This window comes from Oncorhynchus tshawytscha, linkage group LG14 (genome assembly GCF_018296145.1).
Source record: "Oncorhynchus tshawytscha isolate Ot180627B linkage group LG14, Otsh_v2.0, whole genome shotgun sequence".
In the NCBI taxonomy this organism is placed as follows: domain Eukaryota; kingdom Metazoa; phylum Chordata; class Actinopteri; order Salmoniformes; family Salmonidae; genus Oncorhynchus; species Oncorhynchus tshawytscha.
This window is the reverse complement of record NC_056442.1, coordinates 43,199,438-43,219,187: the sequence shown is the minus strand read 5'-3', so window position 1 is coordinate 43,219,187 and position 19,750 is coordinate 43,199,438. Positions and strand designations below refer to the sequence as shown.

General features: G+C 42.4%; 1 protein-coding gene across 4 annotated transcripts; it reads right to left on the bottom strand.

Moving 5' to 3' along the window:
• Window positions 1-6,739: 6,739 nt before the first annotated feature.
• LOC112267246 (glia-derived nexin) lies at window positions 6,740-13,601 on the bottom strand. Of its 4 annotated transcripts, XM_024445487.2 has the most exons (10): window positions 13,286-13,601; window positions 12,471-12,542; window positions 11,414-11,716; window positions 10,316-10,543; window positions 9,863-10,060; window positions 8,776-8,974; window positions 8,275-8,372; window positions 7,816-7,902; window positions 7,573-7,656; window positions 6,740-7,309 (listed from the first exon to the last, which is right to left on the bottom strand). In XM_024445487.2, the coding sequence occupies exons 3-10, from the start codon at window positions 11,682-11,684 to the stop codon at window positions 7,272-7,274; spliced, it is 1,203 nt and encodes a 400-aa protein (XP_024301255.1). In that variant the 5' UTR covers window positions 11,685-11,716; window positions 12,471-12,542; window positions 13,286-13,601; the 3' UTR covers window positions 6,740-7,271. The 4 variants fall into 4 exon arrangements, with proteins under 4 accessions (XP_024301255.1, XP_024301254.1, XP_024301253.1 ...); XM_024445486.2 differs by lacking the exon at window positions 12,471-12,542 and having other exon boundaries at window positions 13,237-13,601; XM_024445485.2 differs by lacking the exon at window positions 12,471-12,542.
• Between the last annotated feature and the right edge of the window lie 6,149 nt (window positions 13,602-19,750).

Sequence of the window (19,750 nt, the reverse complement as noted above, 5' to 3'; positions counted from 1 at the left end):
ATTGTCTATATTGTAATTGTTTTTAATAACCTGCCCAGGGACTACGGTTGAAAATTAGCCGGCTGGCTAAAACCGGCACTTTTACTGAAACGTTGATTAATGTGCACTGTCCCTGTAAAAATAAAATAAACTCAAACTCAATCAAACCAGGGTCTATAGTGACGCATCTTGCACTGAGACATAGCGCCTTAGACCGCTGCACCACTCGTGAGCCCACTACCGGTACTTACAACAATGCATCAACAAATGATTTCTTCACTGTTTCATCAATCAGACAGAAACCATTTGCATGCTTGTCAACCAGATTCAATGACCAGTTCAATGTACAATGTCCTACATGCAAAAAAGCAAACACCACCTCTTCGTTCCTAAATTGAATCTTGGTCCACCAACCTTTCTTTGGAGGGCTCTGTCCCATCTATCATAATGGCTTTAATCTTACATTTGGCCTAACTTCTACCCAGTGGAGCACGAATATCCATTTTACAGTGCATTCAGAAAGTATTCAGACCCCTTGACTTTTTCCACATGTTGTTACAGAGCACCCTTATTCTAAAATTGATTAAATCTTTTTTTAAATCATCAATCTACACACAATACCCAATAATGACAAAGCAAAAACAGGATTTTAGAAATGGAAATATATGTTTTTCAACTGTCCATCCAAAGCCAATGCCTTGTCTACTAGGGCGCACAACTCTTTGCTGCTGTCACTGTTATGTGGTCACACTTAGGGAGAATCTCAACTGGTTTGCCAACTCATCCGTCCTCTCCTCAACATCTTTTGAAAAGGGTCAAAGGTAACCGAGGAGAGGAAATGTGGAAACAAATAAGCTTGTATGAAATTACTCTTTATTCACTTCTCTCTCATCACGCAAACTGTGTTTACAAGGGTGGAATCCCAAATTAAATCTGTAACAAGGTAAAAAGACATTTAGATAGTTGTGCTAGACATTTTATAGATACAATTAAAAGTAACACATCGTTATTAAATATGTGCATGTTTTTCTTCTCCGAGTAAACCACAGCTGATTCGAAGGAGGTGTGGCAGATTTCAAAACTCTTCTGAGAAGGACTCAACAGGATACTCTTGAGCTTCCTCTTCTTCTTTGGTATTATGGCGTTTGCACATTTTGTTTGTGCATACCGCCACCTAATGTGCTTGGTCGATCATGTTACATTTTGTGATACAAAAATAAAGGGGGGAAAGGATAACAATTGCACTCTACCTCTACCTGCACACTCATCTTCTGCCGATCTACCATTCCAGTGTTTAATTGCTATATTGTAATTACTTCGCCACCATGGCCTATTTATTTCCTTAACTTACCTCATTTGCACTCACTGTATATAGACTTTTTTTGTTTTATTTTGTTCTACTGTATTATTGACTGTATGTTTTGTTTATTCCATGTGTAACTCTGTGTTGTTGTATGTGTCAAATTGCTGTCCCTGGGAAGGGTGCGTCACCTGAGTGGGTTGAGTCACTGATGTGATCATCCTGTCTGGGTTGGCGCCCCCCCCTTGGGTTGTGCCGTGGCGGAGATCTTTGTGGGCTATACTCAGCCTTGTCTCAGGATGGTAAGTTGGTGGTTGAAGATATCCCTCTAGTGGTGTGGGGGCTGTGCTTTGGCAAAGTGGGTGGGGTTATATCCTTCCTGTTTGGCCCTGTCCGGGGGTGTCCTCGGATGGGGCCACAGTGTCTCCTGCACCCCTCCTGTCTCAGCCTACAGTATTTATGCTGCAGTAGTTTGTGTCGGGGGGCTAGGGTCAGTTTGTTATATGTGGAGTACTTCTCCTGTCCTATTCGGTGTCCTGTGTGAATTTAAGTGTGCTCTCTCTAATTCTCTCTTTCTCTCTTTCTTTCTCTCTCTCGGAGGGGACCATGCCTCAGGACTACCTGACATGATGACTACTTGCTGTTCCCAGTCCACCTGGCCGTGCTGCTGCTCCAGTTTCAACTGTTCTGCCTTATTATTATTATTGGACCATGCTGGTCATTTATGAACATTTGAACATCTTGGCCATGTTCTGTTATAATCTCCACCCGGCACAGCCAGAAGAGGACTGGCCACCCCACATAGCCTGGTTCCTCTCTAGGTTTCTTCCTAGGTTTTGGCCTTTCTAGGGAGTTTTTCCTAGCCACCGTGCTTCTACACCTGCATTGCTTGCTGTTTGGGGTTTTAGGCTGGGTTTCTGTACAGCACTTTGAGATATCAGCTGATGTACGAAGGGCTATATAAATACATTTGATTTGATTTGAAATTGCTACGCTTTATCTTGGCCAGGTCGCAGTTGCAAATGAGAACTTGTTCTCAAGTAGCCTACCTGGTTAAATAAAGGTGAAATTTCAAAAATAAAAATAAAATACTAAACACCACCAACTAACCCTCCACCTCTATACCCCTATTAAACAACACCAACTAACCCTCCACCTCTATACCCCTATTAAACACCACCAACTAACCCTCCACCTCTAAACCCCTATTAAACACCACCAACTGACCCTCCACCTTTATACCACTATTAAACACCACCAACTAACCCTCCACCTCTATACCAGTATTAAACACCACCAACTAACCCTCCACCTCTATACCCCTATTAAACACCACCAACTAACCCTCCACCTCTATACCAGTATTAAACACCACCAACTAACCCTCCACCTCTATACCAGTATTAAACACCACCAACTAACCCTCCACCTCTATACCCCTATTAAACACCACCAACTAACCCTCCACCTCTATACCCCTATTAAACACCACCAACTAACCCTCCACCTCTATACCACTATTAAACACCACCAACTAACCCTCCACCTCTATACCAGTATTAAACACCACCAACTAACCCTCCACCTCTAAACCCCTATTAAACACCACCAACTAACCCTCCACCTCTATACCCCTATTAAACACCACCAACTAACCCTCCACCTCTAAACCCCTATTAAACACCACCAACTAACCCTCCACCTCTATACCCCTATTACATACCACCAACTAACCCTCCACCTCTATACCCCTATTACATACCACCAACTAACCCTCCACCTCTATACCCCTATTACATACCACCAACTAACCCTCCACCTCTATACCGCTATTACATACCACCAACTAACCCTCCACCTCTATACCGCTATTACATACCACCAACTAACCCTCCACCTCTATACCCCTATTAAACACCACCAACTAACCCTCCACCTCTATACCAGTATTAAACACCACCAACTAACCCTCCACCTCTATACCACTATTAAACACCACCAACTAACCCTCCACCTCTATACCCCTATTAAACACCACCAACTAACCCTCCACCTCTATACCCCTATTAAACACCACCAACTAACCCTCCACCTCTATATCCATATTAAACACCACCAACTAACCCTCCACCTCTATACCAGTATTAAACACCACCAACTAACCCTCCACCTCTATACCACTATTAAACAACACCAACTAACCCTCCACCTCTATACCCCTATTACATACCACCAACTAACCCTCCACCTCTATACCGCTATTACATACCACCAACTAACCCTCCACCTCTATACCGCTATTACATACCACCAACTAACCCTCCACCTCTATACCCCTATTAAACACCACCAACTAACCCTCCACCTCTATACCAGTATTAAACACCACCAACTAACCCCCCCCTCTATACCACTATTAAACACCACCAACTAACCCTCCACCTCTATACCCCTATTAAACACCACCAACTAACCCTCCACCTCTATACCACTATTAAACACCATCAACTAACCCTCCACCTCTATACCCCTATTACATACCACCAACTAACCCTCCACCTCTATACCCCTATTAAACACCACCAAGTAACCCTCCACCTCTATACCAGTATTAAACACCACCAACTAACGACTCCACCTCTATACCACTATTAAACACCACCAACTAACGACTCCACCTCTATACCGCTATTACATACCACCAACTAACCCTCTACCTCTATACCAGTATTAAACACCACCAACTAACGACTCCACCTCTATACCCCTATTACATACCACCAACTAACCCTCCACCTCTATACCCCTATTAAACACCACCAAGTAACCCTCCACCTCTATACCAGTATTAAACACCACCAACTAACGACTCCACCTCTATACCACTATTAAACACCACCAACTAACGACTCCACCTCTATACCGCTATTACATACCACCAACTAACCCTCCACCTCTATACCAGTATTAAACACCACCAACTAACGACTCCACCTCTATACCGCTATTACATACCACCAACTAACCCTCCACCTCTATACCCCTATTAAACACCACCAACTAACCCTCCACCTCTATACCAGTATTAAACACCACCAACTAACGACTCCACCTCTATACCACTATTAAACACCACCAACTAACCCTCCACCTCTATACCAGTATTGAACACCACCAACTAACCCTCCACCTCTATACCAGTATTAAACACCACCAACTAACCCTCCACCTCTATACCACTATTAAACACCACCAAGTAACCCTCCACCTCTATACCAGTATTAAACACCACCAACTAACCCTCCACCTCTATACCACTATTAAACACCACCAACTAACCCTCCACCTCTATACCACTATTAAACACCACCAACTAACCCTCCACCTCTATACCGCTATTACATACCACCAACTAACCCTCCACCTCTATACCCCTATTAAACACCACCAAGTAACCCTCCAGTTCTATACCAGTATTAAACACCACCAACTAACGACTCCACCTCTATACCACTATTAAACACCACCAACTAACCCTCCACCTCTATACCAGTATTAAACACCACCAACTAACGACTCCCCCTCTATACCCCTATTAAACACCACCAACTAACCCTCCACCTCTATACCGCTATTACATACCACCAACTAACCCTCCCCTCTATACCCCTATTAAACACCACCAACTAACCCTCCACCTCTATACCACTATTAAACACCACCAACTAACCCTCCACCTCTATACCACTATTAAACACCACCAACTAACCCTCCACCTCTATACCACTATTAAACACCACCAACTAACCCTCCACCTCTATACCACTATTAAACACCACCAACTAACCCTCCACCTCTATACCAGTATTAAACACCACCAACTAACGACTCCCCTCTATACCCCTATTAAACACCACCAACTAACCCTCCACCTCTATACCACCAACTAACCCTCCCCCTCTATACCCCTATTAAACACCACCAACTAACCCTCCACCTCTATACCACTATTAAACACCACCAACTAACCCTCCACCTCTATACCACTATTAAACACCACCAACTAACCCTCCACCTCTATACCACTATTACATACCACCAACTAACCATCCACCTCTATACCCCTATTTCATACCAACTAACCTTCCATCTGTAGACCACTATTTAATCAAATAAAAATCACCACCCCATTCCACTACTTTGACCCTAACTGATCCTACACCAAGCCAATGGCTTGAAAGGACGGGACTCTTTCGTTCAACAGACCTTGTAACTCTTCTGCAGTAAAAACTTGTACACCCAAGTTCTTCTCTGCAACTGCCACCACAACATATTTTATATGATTTACCTTCCATTTCTGCGGTACAGTTGATAACCATGGTAATGAATGCTCAGATGCCAACCTTACTGAAGCACAAATTTGTATCACTATGTATCAGCCTAGGCCTACTGCTCACCCTTGACCCATCATCCTCTTCTCTCTTCACTGCCTCAGCAAACAACACCTTCTGTTCTACTCTGACCCTGGCAACCTCAACCTGTCTCTCGCACCGGGCACTTCTGATCCCCAGCAACATGGGCACCCCCACACTTGACAAAGTTTTTCCACAGATACTGCACATTCCTTTGTCCCATGCCCTCATACACACTTCTCACATCTTGGAATCTCCCTCCTACACACTGTTTCAACATGACCATAATCTTGGCATCTGAAACACCTTAGTGGGTTCGGCACAAATGCTCTCGGGATAACTGATATATCCTAACATGACTTTATCAGGTAAAGGCTGCTTCAAATCTCAAAAGGACAATGTCTTCTCAGTTTCAACACCGGGTCTGTGTCACACCAAACTGTGGGCGTCACAGACACAGGGGATTTTTTATTTTATCCACCTCAACGCCACCCCGGTAAGGCTCGGACTCAGAGGTCTTCACCACACCTGCCACCACAGGTAATTAATTCTCACTCGGTCAGGTTCAATTTCTGAGCCATCAGAGACAGAAGGATACATTTTGTACTTCAACATCTTCTCCTTCTTCCTCGCTGTCCATAATCACGTCTATTTGTTCACCATGCTCATGCCGTGCCTTCGTCCGCTATACTGCTTTCGGGAACACACACAAAGATGGCCTTTCTTCGATACCCATCTTATCTCAATTTACTAGTCTGCCTATCTCTATCCTGTCCATGCTCACAAAACTTTAGTTCACATGACTCTTGTGATGCTGCTCCATTCGCCTACTAATTAATTGACACTCTCCTCAACCACTAGATCACTTGAGTCGTTTCCAGGTCACGGAGGAGAGGGGATGAAGGAGTCGAGGAGAATACTGTCTTTTTCGCAAATGAGAATCTCCCAGTCGAATGCACATCAAAGGTACTTTTCAATAATAGAAGGTACCCTTTACATAATATGAATTTACTTTATAGAAAGTAAAAATATAGTTTTGTATATTTGATTGAGACAACAGAAAGGATGTTTATTTAAAAAATAAAAAGTATTGGAAACAGAGTTTAATGCCTATCAAAACATGGGTTTGAGTGGCTAAATTAAAGTCAGTGACTTGGCGTGTAACTTTCCAATCTTAAATTGAACATGCAAAATCACCAATAACATGAATTCAAACTGAAATGTACTCCATAATAATATACACATTTGACATTCAGGGTCATTTAAAAAAGGTAGCAAATAATCTAGAAATGATAATTAAACACAATGGAAATGTCTCATTGGCAGAACACTATATTATGGACCATAATAAAAGTAAAATCAAATGCAAACATTTAAAAGAAATAGCATCATAATATGTCCACATTGTCCACAAATACAAGTCTTTGAGTATGACAGTGTGTATGTTGTTTGTGTGCAAGTGTGGTATAGGTGTGCTTGCATGTGAGCAAGGAAGTGTGTGCTGTGTATATTAAAAATGTATTATTTTGAAGCTCGGAAGGCACATTCCAGTGAAAGGGATATCTGCAGGCAGGAAAGGCTCAAGGCTGATTGACCTGGCCGATGAAGAGGATTGTACCTGAGGACCAAGGAAACAACAAGTAATTCTACAGAAAATAGAAGAAAATTAACATAGTCAACATATCAATAAGAAAGAAAAACAAAGACAGAATATGACCAGAGATCAGAATTTGACCTGACATGCGTCCCGATTTATGTCATGTCAATTACACAACAACTAGTGATCTTTGCCAAAGAGGATGCCAGTCTTTTGAAGCCATTAGAGTATATCCTAAAAGTAATAGAAAAATGAGAGATTGACAGAGAGACAGCATGCTGTACCTGTTGGGTTGTGCCGAATGAGGAAGAGGAAGGGTCGGTCTACGATGATCCAAGGTGGAGAAGACCTGGCCATTAAGATGGCAGCTGGAGAAAAATTTGAAATACAAATGAAAACACTTACATCTTCAACCTGCCTGATCTCTAATATTCAGAGAGAATATCCACACAGAATCAAAATCCAATTCACACACACTAAACTAAATACAAACAGAAACAAAAATGACTAAACCAACAACAACTCACTCGTAACAGCTGCTGCTTTAGTTCCATCCTCATTGATCTCGATCTTGGCCTTCTGTAGAGCTTTAGATATATACACAGGCTCTGTACCTAAGGGAAAAGTTGGATGACAAAATATTAGTGCTGTATAGTTCCATTGATTAAAAACAATGTCCCACTAGGTGGCGGTAAAGGACAACCCAATTATTATGCACACTAATTCTGATCCAAAATTTAAGGAAGCCTGCAGAAGATGTTAGTAGTAAAGAACATCTTATGCTTTATCGGCACTTCACACCGGACAGTTAGTCATGAATCATGGCTATTTGGAGATCTCACTGCAGTAAACAGTCCACAATCCTTTCATATATTAGCTCCAGTCATTGTTGTGTCAAGTCAGACAGACCAATGATTGATACACTGTCAGAAAGAAGACATCACAGTTCTATGTGATATTTGATTTATGATCCCAGTGCCACTCACTGAGGTGTCTGAAGTCGGCTTTGCCCTCATCAAATAGGATCGTTATCCCCAGGGCTGAGAGGGAGGCTTGCAGGTCCACTTCGGCCTCAGCAGTAAACCTATACACACACACACACACACAGAGCCTTTCCTTCAACAATTAGTGAAGACTTTTCATACACATAACAAATAGAAAGAATGCACAATGTTGTACATAGGAGTTAGTCATTCATGTGTGAAATTTGATGAGTGTTAACAGGTGACAGGAAGTGCTTCCTGCCAGTAAAAGAGCTAGGAGTGGGTGTGTCTTGTCTTTGACCTGACCCTGCAACAATACCTGGAAGTTACCTGGTCATTGGGATGCAACATTACAGACACGCTTCTCTGTCATGTAGTGGGCAATAACATCAGCTCTATACAATATATTTTTTACCTGCAATGTGTTTAGCACATTGCACCCTCCTGTACAGGATTCTGGGTAAGGGTTTTTGAACCAGTGAGTGGATTGTGTTTGGGTCTTACTTGGGCAGCAGCAGGCGGACCTTCCTCTGGTGCAACAGCTTGGTCCAGCTCTGTACCGTGGCTGTGCTGATGTGAGCGATGACATCACCTAGGGGCGTGTCCTCCTCAGATGGCAGGGCGATCAGCATGCTTATGCTGTTGCCGTGATACGGTAGTTCGATGACCTTATAATTCAGCCCTTGGGGTGTGCTGGCCAGACCTAGGAGATGAGGGGTCAGGGGTGAGGGGTATCCATACCGTAGGCTAAGAAGTGTTACTGTATTCATGGTCCACCTGAAATTCTGACATTAATCAACACCTTTGAGGATAGTCATCTTGTGAATAAATACTATATCTCTCATCTATAGTGACATTAATATGTTTGTTTTCTAGTCTAGTTTGGCTTTAGTTGCATAATGAGGAGGATGGAGTTGTTGGTTCCCAGAAAAATCTGTGGTGGGATGTGGCAAGACAAAGATGCCAAAACCACAGTGATACCGATCCAACAACACAATCATTGACAGGACTATATACAGTCATACTTTGAAACAGCCATAAAACAAGTAATCAAAGCTGAACTCCACATGTTGTCATAAAGCAACAATGTTTCCCATTATTCACAAATATCAAAAGTGACTTAATCTGTCATTTATGTCTGAGAAGTATACTTGCCTAATGTGTTATTCTGTAACATTTTCTCTGTAAATAGAGGATGGAAATGATTCCCAAGAGCAATGTTTTACTGCAGTAATTTTATTCAAGAGGTTTTCCCAATTTATTCTCAGAAATGAACTAGGCACGTCAGGGAAATAATCCTAGACCGTCCAGAGAGTAGCTATTCTGTGCTAAAACTGTAAGGCATTGATAAATACCTAACTCGACTACTCTTAGGCCGACATGACAAACTCACGTCACATAAATGGCTAAACTACAGTCAAGATGGAATTATGTGGTCTACAGCAGACAGTATATCATTTCACACACAGGTCAGAATATTAGCCCAGTGAGCAGGTCAGAATATTAGCCCAGTGAGCAGGACAGAATATTAGCCCAGTGAGCAGGACAGAAGGGTTCAGAGTGGTGTCTTAGGTCTCAGAGCAGAACTCACCAATGTTGAAGACTGACAGCTGGGACATCATGGGGACCTTGTATGAATTGCCGTCTCCCGCGTTGAAGGTTCTTATCTTGGTGTTTTCTGTCTGAAAGCGGGACTTCCACAGGCCTTTAAAGTAGATGGCGTTGACGGCCACCAGGCGGGTCAAAGCGCCATCCAACATGTCTGCCTTGACCAGAGTGGGGATGTGGCCTGTAAATGACAACACAACAGTCAGAAAAATGTATCATTCCAACACCAGTGACACACTGACCAAAATAAACCTTCAAGTTAGTGACTTCTATTTAATGTAAAATCATCACAAGACCTAGTTAAATCAAATCTGGTTCTACATGAATGTAGCTTAATTACATACATAATTACATACATACATAATTACATTAGAGATCTATGGTCATGTTTTAATTGACTGTACAACAATAACTTTGAATCCAGTTGAAGTCTCACCTTTGGTCTGGTTGTTGACCCAGATGTTGATTGTGGCTGCAGCCGCCTGGGTGTCAGTGAAATCCAAGGTCCGGCTCTCACACTGGAAGTTGGCCCTGTTGGAGGACATGAAAGCCTCCTCCATAGGGAAGCCCTGCTGGGAGAACATAGCGTTGCCGATAGTCACGATGTCCTGGTTGGACTTGGCCGTCAGCATCTTGTGGAGCTTTTTCAACATCTTATAAGGGCCTGGAAAGAAGAATTGGGGAATTTTAATGAGATAAATCAAATCTATTTTTATTTGTCACATACACATGGTTAGCAGATGTTAATGCGAGGGTAGCGAAATGCTTGTGCTTCTAGTTCCGACAATGCAGTAATAATCCAACTAACAATTCCAACAAAAAAAACTACTGTCTTATACACAGTGTAAGGGGATAAAGAATATGTACATAAAGATATATGAATGAGTGATGGTACAGAGCAGCTTAGGCAAGATACAGTAGATGGTATCGAGTATAGTATATACATATGAGATGAGTATGTAAACAAAGTGGCATAGTTAAAGTGGCTAGTGATACATGTATTACATAAGGATGCAGTAGATGATATAGAGTACAGTATATACGTATACATATGAGATGAATAATGTAGGGTATGTAAACATTACATTAGGTAGCATTGTTTAAAGTGGCTAGTGATATATTTTACATCATTTCCCATCAATTCCCATTATTAAAGTGGCTGGAGTTGAGTCAGTGTGTTGGCAGCAGCCACTCAATGTTAGTGGTGGCTGTTTAACAGGCTGATGTTAAACAGCCACCACTAACAGATATGTTGTGATTCTCTGAAAACAGTGTCGTTCCTCTGGGAAGGAGTATGACGAAGTAAACAGGTACAGTAGCATACGCTCGTGTACCTGTAGACTTCCAGTCATTGCGTTAAACTAGTTAGCATTGGCTCACAAAACTACCACGCAGAGACATAAAAATGGTATCCATGAGTTCATCGGACTGTGGGCAAGTAGAAAAGTGGCTTAATTGCCAGAATCTCACAGTATCCCTTTAATGAGAGACACTGGATGAGGCTATGAAAGGACTAGTATTAAGGAAGTCTTACCATTCTTCTTGTAGCGGAGTGCTGTGAGGAGCTGCCTGCGGGTCTCTCCGTGGGCGCCTGGCAGCAGCATACCCAGGATGGATGCCACGCCATGGGGGGAGAGCACCACGTTCTCCTGGGGTCTGGAGCGGGCCACCTGCTGGAACACCTGGAGACCCAGGTCGGAGCCTCGTTCGCCATAGGATGGGGTGGAGGGGGCCTGGGAGATCACCCCCCGGTGGCCACCCAGGGTCACCAGCACACACATGCACAGTAACGAGGGGAGGCCCATCTCAGGTCTCACTCACTGATTGATTGACCCACCTGGAAGAGGGGGAGAGAGAGTAATGGAAGTCATTTACATGTAGGATTATGACTCACTGTTGTTCACCACAATCCAAACAGAGAGCAGTATAGCATGTCCTTCTTCCTTATGGTTTTGACAGGAGCTACAAGGTCCTGTGCCCCTATGGCACTGGCTTCAGTATCACCATTGTCAAGTGAAGTGTTAGTCATGCTGTCTAAACATGACTAATAGACACTGTCAGGCCCCAAGACCTGCACCAAGTAGTGCACTACTTATCCTGATATTGACACCCTATTGCCAGTCTCTCTATAGTTCATATAAAGTCAGATAACATTTTTAGGAGACCACATTAGCTCTAGCCTCCTTTCTGTGGAAATACTGGCTTTATGAATTCAATTATGCAACAGCTTGCAATAAAACCCAGACAGCCATTGTCTCAGTGCAGAATGAGAAACAGATGTGGTGGGTTAATTATATTATTAAAAAAATAGTGGTCTAAGGCACTACATCTCAGTGCTAGAGGTGTCACTACAGACCCTGGTTTGATTCCCGGCTGTATCACAACTGGCCATGATTGGAAATCCCATAGGCCGGTGCACAATTGGCCCAGCATTGTCCGGGTTAGGGTTTGGCCAGGGTAGACTGTCATTGTAAATAAGAATTTGTTCTTAACTGACTTGCCTAATTAAATATAGGTTAAATCAAAATAATTAAAACAATTGTAAAGAGTTTGTCTCTGCACAATGGCCTACAGTAGATCAACTAAGTTACCATGCTAATCTTTGGAATTCTCTGATGTTCCTTGGGATCTTTAATCCTCTTCACAGTTACTTTATTCTGAAACTGTTAGTAAAAAAAAAAAAGTAGGCTACTGACAGATACAGGACAAGATAACCCAACACCAAGCCCAATCTTGACCAGGAACTATAAACAACACTCAGTCATAGCCTCCTGCAGCAGAGGAATTTGAGGGTGGTGACAACACACCCCTGCCTCTCCTCCACAAGTTAATTAAACTAACTCCAGTTCAGACATGTACAGACTGTAAACTCCTTCAGAGCTCTGTGTGTGTTGGCTAGGAAAATGTAGGCTAAAGCCTGCCCTACTGTAGGCTATTCAAAACAATTGGTTACAAAAATGAAGGATGCTAGTCTGAAAATTTGATTAAAGAAATTAGATGACAAGCAGCCTACTAAATCACCTTGACATTTACTTTGAGAAACACTATCCATGTCTGAAACAAAAAAAACAAGTATAATTCTGCATTTCAGTTATGGAAATGGGTGGAGGCTTTGCTAACAGTACAGTAACCGTGAAGTCGAGAGAATGAGGATATGACCCAAGTGTTGACCAATAATGATCATTGTTTACAAAGTAGCTCATTAGAATACATCCACTTTGAAGAGTCGCACTAGAAGTTGAATCCATCCTGGCTGGCAACAATGTAGACTCACATCACTCATCTCTCTCGAACTATACAAAGAACGTAATACGTAGGCTAGCCTGAAACATAGTTACATTGCCATATCCTACATACATTTTTAAAGTGTATACCGCGTCTCCATGTGGAGATAGTAGATCCTTACTTGAATAGTTTGGATTTAAACGGTCCAAAAACGTTATTTGAGCATACAACGTCTCCGGTTAGTAACTCAATACAAATACAACACCAGCCTCTCGAGTTACCAGAAGAGTGAATAGCAAGGCACAAGGTCTCCTTCGATGTTTGTCCCAAAGGTAAAGATTCTGTCTGACACTTAGATTATAATATGGAGGGTTTTGGTGAGTTGAACTCCGCCCTCCCGACAGTGAAACTCATTCGGGAAAAAAACAACGCAGAAAGTGACAACTTGCAAGTGTTTAATACTACTACTAAATTAGTAGCCTGCTGTCAACAGGAAGTGACAAAGAACATGTCGCGCAACATCGAAAAGTCCTTGTTATTTAACGGTTAAAAATAACTGTCTTATAACTGTTAGCCACCATTTGTGATTTAAAATGGTTAATGTATTTCATTTAGCTTTGTGTATGTGATAGGTGGTGGGTGCCCTATTTAAAAAATATGCTTAATTGCCTTTACTCATTTTTGTTAATGCACACCCAAGGGAGTGGTGTGTTCTCACCCAGCAATGACATGTCAGACCCAGAAGAGCGTGTTTGTAACATAAAGTTATAAGTAGCCAACTCAAACTTCACCTCTCCCCCACTCAATATGGAGACATTGGAAGACAGCTTGTATTGTAAGTCAATTTCCCCCCGTGGCCCCTGTATGGGTCCCCCAGATAACTGTTGGCAGGACAAAAGGACCACCCAGTGCCTCTGTTCACCTGTGTGCTGCCCAAACACACAGACACAAACACACACACACACACATACACATACACATACAGGAGGGGCCCTGCCCTGGCTCAGTTATACCCCCTCCACCATAATAAAAATACATGATTATTTAAGTGTTAGTGAATGTATGGGGAATTGAGTTACAGGAGATGAAATAAGAGGGAAGGTACATGTAATCAAGAGGCAGTGTTCTCAATAAGGGGAGGGGGAGTATGAGGTTATGAAAGCAGGTGAGGGAGGCATCATGTCCTGCTCAAAGGCTGCTGAAACTAGAAGCAGAGCAGATCCTGCAGACTGCACAGTCATGTATGCTGATAACAGATGCTCAACTGTTGGTTATATCTACAGGAGATATTGGAGCCCTCTCTGTCCTTCCCTTTAATAGACCCGTACTGTATATTTACAGGCGTTATTAGAACCATCTCTGTCCTTCCCCTTTAATAGACCCTTACTCTATATCTACAGTAAATATTGGAGCCCTCTCTGTCCTCCCCTTTACTAGACCCCGGAGACATAGCCTTTGCTCCTCTGCCCAGGTGGAGACTTCAGGGGCCTTATTTATAACTCTTGCATAAGTTTCACACTGAATTTCAGCATGCACCATTTCAGAAAAGTCTGCCAACAAATGTATAAACTTGGAAAAAACCATACATACAGTTGAAGTCAGAAGTTTACATACACTTAGGTTGGAGACATTACAACTCGTTTTTCAACCACTCCACGTATTTCTTGTCAACACACTATAGTTTTGGCAAGTCGGTTAGGACATCTACTTCGTGCATGACACAAGTAATTTTTCCAACAATTGTCTACAGAGATTATTTCACTTATAATTCAGTGTATCACAATTCCAGTGGGTCAGAAGATTACATACACTAAGTTGACTGGGCCTTTAAACAGGTTGGAAAATTCAAGAAAATTACGTAATGGCTTTAGAAGCTTCTGATAGGCTAATTGACATCATTGGAGTCAATTGGAGGTGTACCTGTGGATGTATTTCAAGGCCTACCTTCAAACTCAGTGCCTCTTTGCTTGACATCATGGGAAAAACAGCTATGTTAGGATCAGGAGGAAGGGAGGGATTTTGCAGTATCACTGGATCTCAAGCTCTTAAGTACTACATATTCACATACATTCTTGTCCAGGGAAAATATGGTCAGGATGATATACTGTAACAGGCCTTCTGCTGTAGAGTGACTGTATTTACAGAATGTTTGTGTTTGACACGTCATCTTCTGGTCTTTATGGTGGACATAATCATAGTTCTCCTTCTGACATAGTGCCAAGAGAGAGAGCATCTGACAGTCAGACATTGTGAAGTGTACTGACTATCTGGGAAAAAAACTATTCAGAATTATTGGGAAATACACTTTATTTTGAAAGAATGTACTGTGAGATCCAAGTCAAATCAAATCACATTATCTGATTTATCTTACTTTCAGTGTTATTTTAGTTGTATTTGTCATGTACAAGGGGACAACATTACATTTGTCACATTCTGACCTTAGTTCCTTTGTTATGTCTTTGTTTTAGTTTGGTCAGGGTGTGGGTAAGGGTGGGTAGTCTATGTTCTTTTTTCTATGTTGTGGTTATGTGTTTGGACTGGTATGGTTCTCAATCAGAGGCAGGTGTCGTTCGTTGTCTCTGATTGAGAATCATACTTAGGTAGCCTTTTCCCACCTGTGTTTTGTGGGTGATTATTTTTCCGTGTCAGTGTTTGTTCCACACAGGACTGTGTCGGTTTTCATTTATTTCTCTTGTTCCTTTTGTTTTCTGTGTCCAGTGTTATTTTATTAAAATATATTATGGACACTTACCACGCTACATTTTGGTCCTCTTCTCCTTCATCCCACGACAGCCGTTACAACATTGATATAATCAATAGTCATTCAATTCTCATAGCACAATCACTATTATACAGCTGTGGTCATTTTCTTGTTATACACTACTGTTCAAAAGTTTAGGGTCAGTTAGAAATATCCTTGTTTTTCATGAAAACATACATAGTCAAGATGTTGACAAGGTTAGAAATAATAATTGTCTTGTAAACTTTGCTTTAGTCAGAGAATCCTCCATTTGCAGCAGTTACAGCCTTGCAGACCTTTAGCATTCTAGTTGTCAATTTGTTGAGGTAATCTGAAGAGATTTCACCCCATGCTTCCTGATGCACCTCCCACAAGTTGGATTGGCTTGATGGGCACTTCTTTTTTTTATACTTTGTTTTTATTGTAGGAAAATAAAGGAACAAAAAAAGATCTGGCAGTTACAGTGCACGTCATACCTTCATCATATTAGTTACATTGACATCTTTGAATTAGACCTTTTTCAAGTACGAAACCCATTTTTCCCAGTATTCCTGACCTCTCTCTTGTGTTCTTAAAGCAAAGGTCATACGCTCCATGTGTTGTATTTCTTTTACAATGTCTATCCATTGTGTCACTGTGGGAGGGTCTTTTTGTAGCCATTTCCAAGTGATAGCCTTTTTACTGGCTGTTGATGTGCACTTATTACGTACCATACGGTCAAGCTGCTCCCACAACAGCTCAATAGGGTTGAGATCCAGTGACTGTGCTGGCCACTCCATTAACACAGAATACCAGCTGACTGCTTCTTCCCTAAATAGTTCTTGCATAGTTTGGAGCTGTGCTTTGGGTCATTGTCCTGATGTAGGAGGAAATTGGCTCCAATTAAGTGGTGTCCGCAAGGTATGGCATGGCATTGCAAAACGGAGTGCTAGCCTTCCTTCTTCAAGATCCCTTTACCCTGTACAAATCTCCCACTTTACCACCACCAAAGCACCCCCAGACCATCACATAGCCTCCACCATGTGCTTGACAGATGGAGTCACTCCTCCAGCATCTTTTTATTTTTACTGCGTCTCACGAATGTTCTTCTTTGTGATCCGAACACCTCAAACTTAGATTAGTCTGTCCATAACACTTTTTTCCAATCTTCGTCTGTCCAGTGTCTGTGTTCTTTTGCCCATCTTAATCTTTTCTTTTTATTGGCCAGTCTGAGATGTGGCTTTTTCTTTGCAACTCTACTTAGAAGGCCAGCATCCCGGTGTCGCCTCTTCACTGTTGATGTTGAGACTGGTGTTAACCCGGAGTTACCTCTGCTGCAGTGGATAAGTTCATTAGAGTTACCAGCCTCAGATTGCAGAACAAATAAATGCTTCAGAGTTCAAGTAACAGACAGTCAACATCAACTGTTCAGAGGAGATTACGTGAATCAGGCCTTCATGGTCAAATTGGTGCAAAGAAACCACTACTAAAGGACACCAATAATAAGAAGAGACTTGCTTTGGCCAATAAACATGAACACTGGACATTAGACCGGTGGAAATCTGTCCTTTGGTCTGATGAGTGCCAGTTTGAGATTTTTGGATCCAACCGCTGTGTCTATGTGAGACGCAGAATAGGTAAACAGATGATCTCCGCATGTGTGGTTGCCACCGTGAAGCATGAAAGAGGAGGTGTTATGGTGTGGGGGTGCTTTGCTGGTGACACTGTCAGTGATTTATTTAGAATTCAAGGCACACTTAACCAGCATTCTTAAGCGATACGCCATTCCATTGGGTTTGCACTTAGTGGGACTATCATTTGTTTTTCAACAGGACAATGACACAACACACCTCCAGGCTGTGTAAGGGCTATTTTACCAAGAAGAAGTATGATGGAGTGCTGCATCAGATGACCTGGCCTCCACAATCACCGACCTCAACCCAATTGAGATGGTTTGGGATGAGTTGGACTGCAGAGTCAAGGAAAAGCAGCCAGCAAGTTCTCAGCATATGTGGGAACTCCTTCAAGACTGTTGGAAAAGCATTCCAGGGGAAGCTGGTTGAGAGAATGCCAGGAGTGTGCAAAGCTGTCAAGGCAAAGAGTGGCTACTTTGAATAATCTAAAATATGTTTTGATTTGTTTAACACTTCCTTGTATTATTCCTTGTATTATTTCATAGTTGTCACGCCCTGACCTTAGAGATCCTTGTTATTCTCTATGTTTGCTCAGGTCAGAGTGTGATTTGGGTGGGCATTGTTTCTGATTGGGGATCATACTTAGGCAGCCCTTTTCCCCTCCTTCAGTGTGGGATCTTGTCGTTGTTTGAGTGCATGTAGTTTTGCACGACGAAGCTTTTAGTTCGTTGTATTGTTTATTGTGTTTTTCTTGGTGGAACATTTAAATAAAATAATGTATGCCTACTACGCTGCACCTTGGTCACCTTCCGACGACAAACGTTACAATAGTTTTGATGTCTTCACTGTTATTGTACAATGTAGAAAATAGTACAAATAAAGAGATACCCTTGAATGACTAGGTGTCCAAACTTTTGACTGGTTCTGTATATCCCCAGAGAGAGGCTCTACCCCTTCCCCCCTCAACTCTCCACACCCCTTCTCCCCCAACCCCCGCTCCAGCCACTCTCCCCCTTCACCTCCCCTGCCGTGGTGTCCGCTATAAGATGTGGTCCTGAGGTCCTGTAGGTGGTCTTTAAAAACAGGGCTTAAGAAGGTGGATCATGGTTCTGAGGCTAACAAAAGCAGTGAAGCAGTAGTACTGCTCTCCAAAAGAGCCAATGAACATCACCCCACACAGTCTTAATGGTGCAGCTGGTGTACAACACACGCAGCAATGACACAAACATAATGGATACTTACTGTGGGTGGAAGTCTGTAGAATCTCATTGACTACTGCTATCATACAGAGCTATACATTTCTACTAAGTATGCTAAACAGCTAAGGTAAACCTGAGTTCTTTAGTTAGTTACATATTTACTACAACTGGGTTCTACACAGGAAGTCTATATTTTTATCTCTGCTATATTAAGTTAATACATGGAAAAAGAGGAACCTTATAAACATTGTTTCATAAGATTACATAATCTCCTTCCCATTTTATGAGCCACACATTGCTTCAATGGTTAGATTACTACCCCCCCTTAATCTGCTTTGATCCCTATTCAAATTCCTCAGTGGTACCAGAACCCCCAGGCCCTATCCATCCCTCTGGGCGCTGGAGCCTACCAATCACTCTATTAGTGTATTGTTCTGTGGAGACCATACAACAAAACCCCTTTTAAAGCAGCTCTCTGCTCTGAGGGAAGGAAACTGGAGCCTGTTTGAACATGAAGACTCTTTTGTTCCTTATTGGTAATCGCACTCACATCTCCACCAGCAACAGCCCACAGAGTGAATCACCATGGTGACCACAACAAACCTCTGGGGAAATGGTCAGATAGCCCATCTCTAAGCTCTGCCCCCCCCTAATGGAAAGACAGACACTACTTGGTTATGAGAGGGTGAAAGGTTTCGGATAGGTGTGCATGAAAGCCCAGTGAACTGGCAGGAGAGCCTATTTTCTAGGCCACAACCCTGGGCCTCTCACATTGGAACAATGGCGGTTTTATTTCCTCCCTTGGGCTTCAGCTTTGAGCTACCTGTCCCATTTCACCCCCAAACTATCCTACCCCTCACTCAAAATAGTTCCTCTCATAGGTCAACCAGGCTCCTTATACCCTGAAATGATACTGTCCACAAACCTCTCTTACCTCCAAATAGTCTATTGTTTTTGTCGTATTGGACTGTGTTCATAATGTTGTCTGCCAGGGCATCCTGGATATACGCCGGTCCTTCTCTGACTGGATCTGCAGTTTGGAACATAAGCTGAGAGACTGAGAGCTGTGTGTTACAGAGACCGAGGGCCACTGC

Bases quoted from the DNA above. Each gene is read 5' to 3' on its own strand.
- LOC112267246 (XM_024445486.2), bottom strand. From the start codon at position 11,684: ATGGGCCTCCCCTCGTTACTGTGCATGTGTGTGCTGGTGACCCTGGGT. The intron at 10,061-10,315 runs GTGAGACTTCAA...TGTCATTTACAG, and splicing joins GGTCAACAACCAGACCAAAG to GCCACATCCCCACTCTGGTC. The intron at 8,975-9,862 runs GTGAGTTCTGCT...CTCATCTCCTAG, and splicing joins GCTGTCAGTCTTCAACATTG to GTCTGGCCAGCACACCCCAA.